At 39.8% G+C, this 14,902-nt stretch overlaps 2 protein-coding genes across 3 annotated transcripts; one reads left to right on the top strand and one right to left on the bottom strand.

Annotated features, from left to right (window-relative positions):
* Positions 1 to 240: 240 nt before the first annotated feature.
* On the top strand, positions 241 to 6,386 carry LOC130996266 (cysteine-rich receptor-like protein kinase 44). Of its 2 annotated transcripts, XM_057921774.1 has the most exons (7): positions 241 to 1,357; positions 4,119 to 4,259; positions 4,358 to 4,482; positions 4,567 to 4,777; positions 4,856 to 5,093; positions 5,441 to 5,600; positions 5,874 to 6,386. In XM_057921774.1, exons 1-7 carry the CDS (start codon positions 547 to 549, stop codon positions 6,192 to 6,194), a joined length of 2,007 nt encoding a protein of 668 aa, XP_057777757.1. In that variant the 5' UTR covers positions 241 to 546; the 3' UTR covers positions 6,195 to 6,386. The 2 variants fall into 2 exon arrangements, with proteins under 2 accessions (XP_057777757.1, XP_057777758.1); XM_057921775.1 differs by lacking the exon at positions 4,119 to 4,259.
* Positions 6,387 to 10,905: 4,519 nt separating this feature from the next.
* Positions 10,906 to 12,145, bottom strand: LOC130994271 (uncharacterized). Its single transcript, XM_057919315.1, has 2 exons — positions 11,585 to 12,145; positions 10,906 to 11,433 (listed from the first exon to the last, which is right to left on the bottom strand). Exons 1-2 carry the CDS (start codon positions 12,143 to 12,145, stop codon positions 10,906 to 10,908), a joined length of 1,089 nt encoding a protein of 362 aa, XP_057775298.1.
* Between the last annotated feature and the right edge of the window lie 2,757 nt (positions 12,146 to 14,902).

Genomic DNA, 14,902 nt, shown 5'->3' with positions numbered 1-14,902 from the left:
TATCGACAATCGATTTTTTTTAATTTCTAGGAAAAAAGTGTATATCCTATTGAACTAAATTACCATTTTAATTTAAATATTTGCATGTTATTTGTGAAATACATCAATAAAATATTTATCTACTCAACTATATTTATAATTTTTATTCTTTTAAAATGACGTAAAAGGTAAATTAGTAAAATAAAATAATTTAAATCAATTCATAAATATTATTTCTAGCTATCAATTATAAGAATGGAATCAAATAAAGATTTTACAATTCCATTCCTTCTTTTTAGAACTCGCAATTCCATTTCTTTGGTATTTCTTGTACATATCAAGCATTTGAATTATCTAAGATTTGTCATTCCTTTCTCATCTTGATTCCATTCATACTTTCATTTCATTGCACCCTCATTCCATTCCATCGTACCAATCACCTCCTAAGTAACATACACATAGTCCAAACACACACATATAAAATGACGCGACGATGAGTTCGCTTACGGTGGACTGAGAACACACACATAGTCCAAACACTAAGCAACAGCAAAGTAAAATGAGGCGATGATGAGTTGGGGAACATGGCTTCTCTTAATCCTCACAAACCTTCACGCCCTGGCAAGAGCGCAGCAGTACGGCTGCTTCGGCGGCAACTACACTTCAAACTCCACATACGCCGCCAACCTCAACTCCCTCCTCTCATCCCTCCCACCAAACATCGACGACGCCGGATTCTACAACGCCTCCTCCCAAGCTCCGGCCACCGATCCAGCCTACGCCTCCGCCCTCTGCAGAACCGACTCCCAGCTCAACTCATGCCGCGCCTGCGTCCGAAACGCCACGACGCAGCTCCTAACCCTGTGCTCCAACCGGAGGCAGGGAGTCCTGTTCAGAGAAGCCTGCACTTTGCGATACTCCGACAACCCCATGTACGGCCTCCTCTTCGACGACTACTCCATCACGGGGAGATCGACCGCGAATTTGTCGAGCTCCGGCCAGTTCGGAGCCAGCGTGAGGGCGCTGTTGGGCGATCTGAGCAAGCAGGCGGCTGCGGGCGGCTTGATGGTGAAGGTCGCGGCAGGGAATTCGAGTGCTTCGGCTTCGGACGGCACCGTTTTCGCGTTGGTGCAGTGCACGCCGGATCTGTCGTCGAGGGACTGCTCCAACTGCTTGGCGGGGCTCGTACAGCGTGTCCCGGGGTGTTGTAATGGTTCGACTTTTGTGATAATGTTTGTGCCCAGCTGCACTCTAAGATTCCAGCTTCAACCCTTTTATAATCTAACTAGAATTCAACAAGTTCAAGCCATGGTTTATGTGTCTCCTCCACCTGCTCCTGGGCCTCCAGTCGTGCCATCGACACCTTCTCCACCACCAGGTTCATCTGCGCGTATTCTTTTCCATCATGAAAATGACTGCTTCCTCCGCCTCTCAGGAGTGTGCATTTTTTTCAACTCCGATCCTTTTCAATTCACATAACATTTATTAAGACATGTGCCACCAAAAATTGGATTTTAATTAATGTAATGATAGAAGAAAAAATCATATAGATTTTTAATGTATATTTAATGAATTAAATATGTTGTTATACTATTTTCGAGATTTAATTCTTCTTCTTTTAGTAAAAAAGTGAAGCAAAACTGCAAATGTATTTTTTTAATGTAGCGATAGAAGATGACATCAGATATTAATTTTATATAAATCTAATATAGAGATATATTCATGTCGATTTATTTTTTAAAAATACAAATTAATACATCCTTTTTTATATATATACAGTATATTCTCCTAAAAATATTTTATTAGATAGAGATATTTATTAAAGGGGGGAGCAATGCAGGGTAAATTTGATCAATACTGACATTAAGGTTGTACATATTCTGCATGTGCATGTTAGAACATGTTGGATAGACTTCGTTTAGGTTTGGCAAATGTTTAGCTTGGTCTTAAGTTGACTTCGTTTAGGTTTGGCAAATGTTGGGTAGACTTCGAATTTCTTCAATTGACCTTAGTAATTGATCAACCGATCTCTTTCAGCTAATGTATTGACTGACTTTTTCCTTAACTTTTAATCTTCACTTGATCTCTGGTAGAGATATTTATTTGAGTAAAATTTTGAAGTAGCCAAAATGAAGCATAAAACACAATTTATGGCCACACATTGAAAAAACACAAAATTTGGCCATTTTTATTGATTTTGACGTTTTTACCCTTAATGAGGCGGATCGGGTAGGATCTGGCACGCGGGTCGCGTGCCGGGTCGGGTTAGGCACTTATAGCACTAATATTGCCATAAGTGCCAATATTTTACTTTGGATTTATTTTGGATTTCCGTTGGCACTTATGACACTAATAGTGCCAAAAGTGCCAACGAAAATTTAAAATAAAACTAAGTAAAATGGTCATTTGGGCACTTATGGCACTAATAGTGCCATAAGTGCCATACGTGCAGCACAAATACAGAAACAACAATATCATTTAAACCCTAAATGGAACATCTAAACCCCAAATGGATAATCTAAACACTAAATGGAATATCTAAACCCTATGGGAAAGTGTGCACTTATGGCACTTATGGCACTAATAGTGCCATACGTGCAACACAGATCAGATCTGTCGATGGCTGAAATCGAAGGAGGCGGAGATCAGATCTGCCGATGGATGAGGCGGCGCAACGATCAGATCAGATCCACCGCCGCCGCCTCATCAGATCAGATCCAAAAAATCATCCCAGACACGCCCAAAAAAATTAGAAAAAATCAGAAACTCGAAATTCCCCCAATCGAAACGATGTCGTCGAACAACGAGAGCCCATCGTCGCCCACGGCGGCAGCCACCGTCGACACTACACCTTTGCTTGGCGACCAGAGCCCCAGCAATCGCTCCCGCTTCCTCGGCCTCCGTGGTGCAGCTCGCTTTCTCCACCGCGCTAGCAGCCACGGCCGCTCTATATGAGAGCCCTCCGTCTGCGTCTGCGAAACTACGCCGGAACAAACGAGGAGCACCAGAGCAATTGGGCCAAATCGAAGAACTGCAGTGCGATGGGTAGAAAGGGCAAATTAGGCATTCCACCTAATTAATGGCTAAATTTTGATGTTTTTAGATTTAGGGCTAAATTTTGATTTTGTATGCTCAATAGGGCCATTCGGCCCTATTGTTTCTATTTATTTCAGGGGGAAGTAGTGTAGGGAAAATTTTGGTTGGATAGTGGGGCGGCGATGGAAAATATTTCTTTTTTGGGGCGAAGGGGGGTTGGAGGCGCGCTACCGCGGTGGCGGCATACCAAGCATCGGTTTGGCAGGCCGACATCGCTGGGATTTGGGGGGAGGGGGTTTATGGTGGCAGCGGGTACACGTCGGGGGTGGGGCGGCGGCGCTTAGGATTTTTTTGTGATGTAGGAGTGGGAGGGAGGGGAGGAGCACACAGGTTCACGGTTCATGGTTCATGGTTCATAGTTGAGAAAGGGGATTTTTCTTTAATTTTTTTGAAAAAATTATTAAGAGAAAATTAGTTCATTTATGCAAAAAAAAAGGATGTTGTTTCTCGCTCTTTATCTTTATGGTTAAATTTTTTCCTTTTGTTATATAAATGTGATAGAGTAGTAGTATATTAATTCAAGCAAAAATTAGTTGAAATGATAAAAATTATCTAAGGTCTTATGAGCTCTCAAAATTTCAATCTATTTTATTAAACAATGGATTAACTTATACTATTTTTATCTATCTAAGTTAATCATGAAGTGTTAATTTTTATTTTTATATTTTGAGTTGGGGGATGAGGGCACTTACTCTTGTAAAGGAGAAGAATAAATGATTGGGTGGGGCATTTACTATTTAGGATTGATAGAATATATAATTAACTATTTTCATCTTCATTATTATTGCTAGGATAATTCCAAATCCCTATGAATCCAACTAAGTTCTCACAAATTTTTGATATTATGCCTTAAGATATTTCAAAGTTTCCAATATATCTTAATATTTTTTTTTTCTGTCAAGATTAATGATGAACAATGAATTAATGTCCCCTAAATCCGTGAATAATGTTTGTCAATTTAGGTCAGAATGATAATAAATATTTAAAATTGGGAATTTGTCGAGGTCAGGAATGGATTAACCTATCTCGATTTGGTTTTGCAGGAAAGGGTGATGATAATAAAACTAGAACTATCATCTTCATTTTGGTTCCATCGACGATTTTTTTTGTTGTTCTACTCGGTTTTTTACTTTGGATTTGCTTCAAAAAGGGATTGGAGAAGAATTTGCAGGAAACCATTAAAAGTAATTATACAAGTCTTGTTTTAAATCTCCACACTTTACAGATTTTTATCCGATCAGGAGTTCATCAAAACTTATTTGACTTTTACTCATTGAATTAGACGATGATGAGGATATAAGCACTGTAGAATCCCTTGTATACGATTTTACAAAAGTAAAAGCTGCCACGAACGATTTCTCCAATAGCAACAAGCTGGGAGAAGGTGGATTTGGTGTTGTTTATAAGGTAATTAAATGAAGAAACTAAATTTGACAATTGAAAATATTTACAGTTTGATTAGAGTGACAACAATATTTCATATTGTATCAGGGAAAACTTGAAGATGGTAGAGAAATTGCAGTAAAAAGGTTGTCTGAGAACTCAGTGCAAGGAGATCGAGAATTCAAGAACGAAGTGCTGTTAATGGCCAAACTTCAACACCGAAATCTGGTTCGATTGTTGGGATTCTCACTGCATGGAACAGAGAGGCTTCTCATATATGAATTTGTTGCAAACGGAAGTCTAGACCGCTTCATATTTGGTAATTGATCACTATTCCCTTCTGACAATAATGTCGTTGTTTTGCTCTAACATTCACACTCTCTCCATGAACAAGTAGATCCGATCAAGCACGTGGTTGTCGATTGGCATATGCGCTACAAAATCATCAGGAACATCGCAAAGGGACTTGTTTATCTACACAACGACTCTGGCTTCCGTATCATTCATCGCGATCTCAAGGCTGGGAACATACTGTTAGACGCAGAGATGAATCCAAAGATAGCTGATTTTGGTATGGCCAGGTTGTTTTTGCAAGATGAAAGTGGAACTAATACGAGGAGAATTGTTGGAACCTTGTAAGTCCTTTACCACATTCTTATAATATTCTTGGACATTAAGACTTAAGTAGTTAATAGCAAAAAATAACTAACTCTTTATTGTTGTTATTTCCAACGTGCTCCTTATCATTCACAAAAATAGGCCAGCCAAATTACTAATGAGCCTTCAAAGTCCATCAAGAATTTGTTTTTTTCTATTTTCCATCAATTTTTCCTTCACACACAACCCACATCCATCAAAACTGGCAGCACTAAATAAAAAATAAAAATGTTAAATGATAGAAACTAATTGTTTGTTGTTGTAAACGCCAGTTGTGTTTTTTCTAATTAATAACTTTTCTTACTATATTATATGGGTATTGCAGTGGATACATGGCCCCGGAATATGCAAGGCATGGACAAATCTCTGTTAAGTTAGATGTCTTCAGCTTCGGCGTGCTAATGCTTGAGATCGTCAGTGGCCAGAGAAATGGTTCTTTTCGAAATGCAGACAACGAAGAGAATGTGGAATATATGCTGAGTTTCGTAAGTGATAAAACATAAGAATAAGACAAACAATCATGCTTTATATCAGAATTGATAACATACATGATTGAGTATTTTTATCTTCATAATCAGAGAGATAACGTATATAGTAAGTTATTTTTATTTTCATCATTTAAATTGCTCCAATCCTAATTCTTTGAATTGGATATGAATCAACTGAATGTCCAATCCATCTTATTAGTAGAAAATAAATTAGCCTATAGTATTTTTATTTGGTAAGTAGTCTTTAATAGTAAATGCTGTCAATTGCAGGCATGGGCAAAATGGCAGGAGGGAGCGGCAAAGAAAATTATTGATCCGGTGTTGATGTCTGGTGGTTCAGGTAGTGTGCGTGATATGTTAAGATGCATTCACATAGGTTTGTTGTGCGTGCAAGAAAATGGCGAGGAGAGACCGACAATGGCGTCGGTTGTAGTAATGCTCAGCAGCGTCACGGTGACATTGCCAATGCCTTGCAAACCTGCATATTTCATGCGTAGTAGTTTAGGTGCCGGCGTTTCAAAAGAGATGGACTTTAGAAAATCATGTGGGAGTCAAAATGATGCCTCAATAACGGAATTATATCCACGATAATATCCAATAATATGGATTTTTGCCTTTAGATGTTGACATGTGTAAACTAGTTATATTTCTTGTCTTTTTTGCTTGTTTTAGGACTTCTTTTCTAATATTTTCTCTAGTTAGTTCATTGTAGTATTGCATTTGTTTAAAGAAAAAGATATAAACAATATACATGGGTTACATAATTTTGAATTGTTAGCTAAACTCTAGTGTTCTTGCCTAAATTAAGGAATATCATAATATAGAAAGAGCTTTGCTTATGAAATTTGATTTATTAAGATTATCTCTATTATAAATTAAATTTAAGAGAAATATTATTATATGATACTCCCTCCGTTCTTGAAAAATGTATCATTTTTTTCATTTTCGTCTCTCCTACAAATTGATAAGTTAATTTGCCTGTATTACAATCGATACTTGTTCTGACTGTCTTCAAGAATGTCTTTCCCGATAGCATCACTGGTTCTTTGGACTTCAATATGCCCATATCCAACACATAGAAATCCGCAGGAAAAATTTACTCCTCTACTTTGACCAGCTCATCCTCCAGTAGGGCTGTCAAAATCGAACTGAACCGATCCAATATGTAAAAATCGAAAGCAAAAAGAATTGTGAAAAGGTCAAATCGAACCAAACCGTTAGAAGGCCAAAAACTAACCAAAATCGAACCTATAGAAACCGATCAATTTCGGTCGGTAACGAAACTGAACCGCAACATTTATCTTTTTTTTTTGAAAAAAATATTAAAATCACTAAATTGGAACCAAAAGTGAATATAATAATCAAACTCTAATTGAATTAGGGAGCTGAGCTGTGACCATGAGAGCTTCGCCAACAATGACGATGAATTTAGTGGGAGCAGGCTCAAAATGGATCCAGTCTCGGTCACGAGTTTGAATTTGCAAACCTCGTACCTCGTTTGTTCAAATTATACACAAGAAAAATATTAGAAATGGGAGGTGGTCGTCGCGTCGATGGAGGCGGATGAGAAGCCGAGGAGTGGCTCCAGTATGCTGCTAATAGGGTGAGCAACAGGTCAGACCCGAACTGACCTAGACCGACCCGTTGGGTTTGACGAACCGAATATTTTGAAAACCTGGATCGACCCGGACCGAATTTTAAGAGAGGACTGACCTAGGACCAGATCAAACCCAAACATCGGGTCAGGTTCGGTCCGAGTTCGACCCGCCGAAATGTAAAATTTTTCTTTTCCCTATTTTACACTCAATTTTCAGATTTAAAACTTAAGAAATTCCATACGAACACATATCATAGTCTCAAATATTCTCAATCCACAATAAAAAAAATAACATAAATTAAAATAAATTATTTGATAAATTTAATTTAAATAATTTATTTTGAAAAATATTTTATAAATTTAATAGAGTGTAGTTGAAAATCAATCAAAACCAACTACACTCTAATTTATTTGTTTATATTATATAAATTAAATAATTATTTTATAAAAGGTATGGGTCGACTCGGGTTCAGCGGGTTCAGACCTAACACATGAAATTCAAAGTACATCAAACGGAAGTGAAGTGTGCATTTCTCAATGGAGTGCTGACTGATGAAGTATATGCGGAATAGCCTCCAGGATTTGAAGTTGCAAGACCCGACAAATTATACAAACTGAAGAAAGCTCTCTATGGACTGAAGCAAGCCCCTAGAGCTTGGTATGACACTATGTTAAAATATCTACTTGAACAAGGATTCAAGAAGGGATCAGTGGATAGAACTCTATTCACACTAAAGGAATGAAATGAACTCCTACTTGTTCAAATCTATGTGGATGATATAATCTTCGGCTCAAGGTCCGAAAGATTATGCAAAAAGTTTGTTGATATCATGCTAAATAAATTTTAATTGTCCATGATGGGAGAGATGAACTTTTTTTTAGGACTACAAGTCAAACAAACTGAAGAGGGGATACTGATCAACCAGTCAAAATATACGAAGGAACTGATCAATAAGTTTGGAGGTCAATATATGAATACTGTTAAGTTTCCCATGAATATAAACTGGAAGATGGATCCAGGAACTGAAGGAAAATCAGTATCATCTACAAAATATAGATTAATCATTGGATCTCTATTATATCTAACTACAAGTCGTCCAAATATTGCATTTGCAGTTGGAGTTTGTGCCAGATATTAGTCAGATCCTAAGGAAGCTCACATGGATGCATCGAAGACAATTCTAAGATATCTAAAAGGCACAACGAACATTAGATTGTGGTATCCTACTGATGACAACCTCAAGCTCTCTAGATACTCAGATTCAGACTTCGTAGGATGAAAAATTGATCGAAAATCAACTTCTGGCACTTGTCAGTTTTTGGGAAGTAAACTGATATCGTGATTTTCAAAGAAGCAGACTTCAATCGCTACATCGACAACTGAAGATGAATATGTTGCTGCTGGAAGCTGTTGTTCGCAATTGTTATGGCTCATGCAACAATTGAAGGATTATAGGATTGAAGAATCTGAAGTACCCATCTATTGTGATAGATCTAGTGCTATTGCAATTGCTCAAAATCTTGTCCATCACACAAGATGCAAGCATGTTGAAGTACGACATCACTTCATCCGAGATCACGTTTAAAAGAAGGACGTTGTCATCGAAAAGATTTAAACAACCATTTAACGAGCGGACATCCTGACTAAGGCTCTTCGTGAAGATAGATTTAACGATCTTTGTGGAAGATTGGGCCTCTTAAATCCAGAAGAATGAAGCTGATGATAAATCATGGGTTTTACTGAAAAATAAGAATAGACACTAAATGTATCGTGGTATTTCAACTGAAGTTCAAATACTGAAGCAGTGTCAACTGAAGATCGTTGGCACTTATCAAATGGGAAATTGATCATATCAGTTCGTGTTGGGTCCTGGAGGCTTGACTGAACAGGTGTATGGAGGGGGATACACCTGATGTCTATTTTTGCGGCGTAAAACAAACTAACCAAATTTCAGTTAGAAAGATGGTCGAAGACTGATACTGAAGTGACTTCAGTAATTTGGCATCAGTCGAGCACTGAGCTTAACTGATATCCACGTAGGGCTTCAGTCTCGAGTTTGTAAAATAGAGTAGAGTTATTGATCTTCACTGACTATTAGTAGATTGATCAGTTAGACTAATAACATAGTAGCAGAAATTTAAACTTAACGCCAATAGCCTTTTCAAAAGGTTTGTCACTTATAAAATCCTTAGTTACACTTTTCAATTAATCCAATTCATTTGAAAATAGATTTAGCACAAAGAAGGAAAAACTGAAAGCAAATAAAGAACACAAGGATTTTTACGTGGTTCGGACACAACGTTCCTAATCCATGGCCAGATGATTAGTCTGACAAAAACTCTAAGCTAATGTTTAAAGGTGCACAGCAAACCTACAAACACCCTGGGTTGGATTTCTCGCTCGCTCTTAGTAAGCTAAGACACACTCGTGCCTTTGCCAGCGCTTGACTAAGATCTCTGAAGTCAGAACCCTGGTCTGAACTTCGCTTTACTCAAACACTCTTCTCGCTCGGTGGAAAAGGGTGATTTATGCCTTATTGTTACTCCCTCCGTCCCACTCTAAATGTCCCATTTGCCATTTTGGGCTGTCCCACTCCAAATGACCCATTCCATTTTGGGAAATAAATTAAGGATTAGAACTACAATTAGAAAGTCCATTTAACCTTAAGAAATGAAAATAAAATCTCATATCCTAATTAGGGTTTTATAACCCCGCCTCCTCATTTAGAACTCTGACTTTCTCTCTCTTAGTTGCTTCTCTCTGCAACTCTTCATCTCCAAATCTCCGCCGTTCCTTCGCGCCGCTGTGATGTCTTCGGAGTCTTTCTCCGATGCGGTGACCAACCCCTACCCGACATCCCTTCAATTTGAGATCTGTGATGACATAGTTTCGCGAAAATCAGTAAAACGTGACTCCATGGCTTTGCTAGTCGATTCAACTCTCGCCGAAGCTGAGGCTGTTTGCGCACGTATGCGTGCGTGCATAGGACGATTGGAAGCGGCCCTACACCAGTCGGAGGTCCGAATTTGGGGCTCCGCTGCATCCGCCGGCGATTGTGAGATGGAACCGACTGAAACCATGTCTGAGACGGCGGATTTCGCCGATTCTTGTTCTGAGATCGTGCCGGAGACCGACGGTATGCAAGGGTTCTCGGATCTGGATGAAGTCCATGGGAAAAAATCAGAGGCGTTGCGGAGAATGCCGGAGACCGACGGTATGCAAGGGTTCTCGGATCTGTTTGAAGTCCATGGGAAAAAATCAGAGGCGTTGCGGAGAATGCTCCGAATCCTTCTTCCTACATATTTCACCCTGGTTAGATCTTTCCCTTTGGTACCTTGTGTGCTCTGTATTGGCTTGGTGTTGGCTGTAGGAGTCTCTGTGGTCTTCGGTGGTTGTATTCTGAAATGATAAGATATGAATGCTCATCTTTGTGTATTTGTTGGTTAGTTGGTTGTGTGGCTGCCTGACTAGATGTTGCTTTGTTTAGGTGCGATTGAGGAAACATAAACACTTTGCATTTCTATTAAAAAGTCAGAGATGCAATTACATATAGCTGCATGTACAAAAAACCATCTGAAATATGCTTACATTGCATCTTCACTACAAAAAAGCTATCTTCAAAAAGTGGAAACTGTGCATTCACATCTTCAAAAAGCTTGCATCTTCAAAAAGTTTGCATCTTCATCATTTGCATCATGAACCATTCAAAATCCAAGTGTTGCTTGAAGGATATCCATGCCCTGAGTGGTTCCCATATGCCCTAAATGTGTTAATGCTTGCTTGACCAATTCTACATCAACTTCCAAGTTCAAGGGCAGTGTGCCTGCTCTCATCAAAGCCCCTTTTCTCATGTGTGGCAACTTGTAGTTGTTTTCTCCTCTTACCTTCATAATTTCGATCATACACCCCTGTAGTGATAAGAAAACATTATTTAAGGTCTGGGCTGATAGTTCTTCAAAAGATTGCTGAACAGCCAACACTAGATCATCAACTGTGTTGCATGATTTCTCTGTCTGTATGGATTGTACAGCCCTGAACCAGCCCAGATCATTCACATTTGTGTCTGGGCTGTTGGGTGGTTGCTGTACCAATTCAAAGTGGAACCCATCCTTGTCTGCAGCCTCTCTGAATATCGGGTCTGAGTTGCTTATATGGGGCCGTGCATTGTCTTGCTGGATGTAAATATGTTTGCTTACATTGGCAGGCCATTTGGCTTTTATAGCTGGTATAATCTGCATTACATTTCATTCCAAATAAAGAGCATTACATTCCAAATAAAGATTACAAACAAAATAAAGAGCATTACATTCATAAAACAGTCAAAATTTGCACTCCCATTAATTTAGCACCACAATTCATGCATTTGTTTACATCTTGCCATACCTGATTTACCAAGCAGTCTCTCACTACCTCCTTGGTGACGGACTGTATTGGCTTGGTCTCCCATGTGCCTGCTGGTCTATTCTTGCTTCCTCTTTGTGCTGGCAGTTGATGTGTGAAAGGGAATATCCCTATTTTCCCATCAAACAACACTGAACCATCTTCATTAAAGATAGGCCTGCATACCGCACACATAAACATCACTTTTGTGATGAACTTCTTGCTCTTGCAAGTCCTGTGAGGCTCTGTCTCTCCTGGAGCCAAGTAGAATCGATGCATGCCTTTAGTCATGTAGAACCATTTTTCATCAATATGAACTGTGTTATGCATGCTCTTGAACCTTAGCACATTCATTATTCTATCAAGCTCTATAGCCTCTAAACTGAATCTAAGCCTTAGCAACTTATTCGGAGCAGTAAGGTCTGGTCGTATGGCCGATGTGTGAGCTTTGATCAGCCCCCTTGCAATCCACCTGCCCACAGTGCTCTTAGAACAGCCAATACCTTGAGCTAACCTCCTAATCGTGGACCGCTTTTTCAGCTCTAGGCTTGTGATGAGTTCCATGTCAATATGCACTATTTTGGTCTGTTTTTGTTTCCAATCTTTGCACTTTGCAAATAAACTTGTTTACCTTCATTTTTTTGGTTTGTTGCTTCAGCCCAAAGACGACTAATGGTGCGGCGACTCTTCGAGAACTTCACACAAGCTGCCTTCATCTTTCCCCTTGCTGCTTTGCCATTTTTGCTGCCCTCTAAAAGAAAAAGAAGTGCAGACTGCCTTTCTTGTGTAGTCATGTTTTTTTTGGAAGTCATTTTGCTGTTTTTGAGTGTTATGCATAGATAGGGAAGATGAAGTGTATTTATAGGAGTTAATGCAATTTGAACTTTTGGAGGGAATTTGTAATTTAGTTTTTGGCACCAAAAATTCGGCAGGTATTCAACTGTTTCGGGAATTTGTTTGGCAGCATTTGGCATTTTTGGTTTGGCAGCACTCTTTATTTGACTTTTGCATTACTTTCTCTCTCTTAGTTGCTTTTGTTAATTAAGATTACAAAACACATTAATAAGGTGGGTACCACCACTATAACACTTTACAACACATTTCTTAATCTCCGTGCCCAAAAGAAAGGTGACATTTAGAGTGGGACGGAGGGAGTATGATTTTCGGGGATTTATAGTTATATAATGGAATCATATTTTATTGATTTTATTAGTAGTTTGTGATGGTGATGTAATGTTTTGCAGGGAGGTTCTAAAAAGAAAAAAATGTTAAACTCAGACGAATCTGGAGCAAAAAGGTGTCGAGGCGTGCTCACACCCGTCGTCGGGCTGCCCAAGACTCTCGCCCGAGTGCGCATGGCCCGCGCGCCCATCGCCGGGCGCCTGCTCCCCCATCGCCGAGCACCCTTTCCCCTCGGCGAGCCCCAGCGCCGAGGGTCTTCACTCCGCGCCGAGCTGCAGCCCCCCTCGCCGAATCCAGCCTCCCATCGCCGAGCTTCAGCAGCCCTCCTCGCCGAGGCCTCCCTTGGCCCTCGCCCAGCCAGCGCCGAGGAGCTCCAGCCTCGCCCAACTGCTCGCCGAGGAGCAGCCCCCCATCGCCGAGTTCAGCACCCCCATCGCCGAGGCCTCCCTTGGCCCTCGCCTAGCCAGCGCCGAGGCTTGGCCCTGCCTCGCCGAGGCACCTCATTTCCTCGCCCAAGCGAGCCCTCGCTGCGTGCCAAGGCTCTCGCCCGTGTGTAACCCAAGCTTCACCCTATTTTAGTCTCTTTTGCTCCAGTTAGAGATTGCCACGTGTCCCGGATGCAGTGTTAAAGAAGCTATTGGCGTGTTTTATTTTTGGATATAAAAGGGCGAGACTTCTCAATTCTAGGGTTATCAATCATTCATTCTTCCGCTCTCCAAAAAGCGGCAGTTCCATTTCTAGACGCAGTTCATAGTTAGGGTTTCCTGTTTTCTTAGTTAGGGTTATTTTGCGTTGAGAATTTATCCTTACGCCTAGATAATTCGTAGCTAGAGATTTATTTTCAGGATCGGCTTTACTGTAAGTGATTTTATTCTTGTCTAGATAATTAATGTTTACTGAAATGGTTTATGTTTGAATTAATGCTTTTAGTTTAAAACCTTAGATAATCTTATGCCGTTTAATCTGTGCCTAGATAATTTATATGCCTTCTATAAATTCTGCATTAGATAATTTTACATGCTTATTTATTTCATGCCTAGGTAAATTTACAGAGCTTATTTCATTTCTGTTTTAGTTTAAGAGTGTGTCTGCGTGAATCTGATTAGAGTGTTTAGGATTTATTGCTTTTTGTGTGTGACACGATTAGGTGCCCTGTTGAATCTTCCTTGAGAGACGACTTGGGTTAGCTTGCCCACTGCAATTGACCTCGTACGATTGCGAGTCAATTCACTAGTGTTTGAGTTGAGTCAAAGGGGTTTGATCTCTTCCAACTTAGACTACTGGGAACAGGTTCTCAAGTAATCTATTCTAGGCTCAAGATAAAACAAGGGTTGCCTAGATTTCTAAGAGAGTTAGATAATCAGCTAGACTGATTTTACAACGTTTGAGTACTCTCTTCTTCGATTCAAGGTTTTGTCTAAGTAAATGCTGGCCTATGATTTTGACAGAGCTTCAGCGTATATCTTGAATCGGTGAAGATTGCAGGCGTTCCTCAAGCTCTATTTATAGGCAAAGTCTTGAATAGATGTGTTGGAGAGATGGTCTTCAGGATTTCTGCCGTTGTGAGACAATGTCACTTCTTGGGCTGAGGTGGCAATCTTCAAATACTCCTTATACCAAAGGTTTGAATTATCTTGTCCTTGGAGTATGGTGCTTCTGCATCTTTACACGTAAAGAGAAATTCTGATACTCGCAACGACGATCTTCAAATCTTCGGCATTTAATGTATTTTTACTTGTGCATTTAATGCGGCGCGTCTGATACTCTTTGCTTTAGTCCGATGTAGAATGTCGACTGGTCCTTGACTTAACCTTCAGTTCGACGATGGAAAATATTGCATAAGTCTCTCTGACTGGTGGCTGGTGATTTTCAATCAGGGTGCGTCCTTCGGCAGTGAAGTTCTAAGAGCTTCAGTTGAGCTGTCTTTAGTCTTCGGTTCTTCAGTCTTTGTCGCTTCAGTCTAGTCTAGTGAGGACTAAAACACTTAAGTCCATAAGAGAAGTACAAGTAAGAGAAGCTTTCTAATAGTTTTGGTATCACCAAAACCAGGAGGTTGGATATCTTTTTGTGTCCCAACAATTTTCCCCTTTTTGAAGATGTCAAAACCTTACAAGTAGTCCTAAAGCAAGGGACGACAAA

Source organism: Salvia miltiorrhiza, chromosome 7, assembly GCF_028751815.1.
Source record: "Salvia miltiorrhiza cultivar Shanhuang (shh) chromosome 7, IMPLAD_Smil_shh, whole genome shotgun sequence".
Lineage (NCBI taxonomy): Eukaryota > Viridiplantae > Streptophyta > Magnoliopsida > Lamiales > Lamiaceae > Salvia > Salvia miltiorrhiza.
This window is presented reverse-complemented; position numbering and strand designations above follow the sequence as displayed.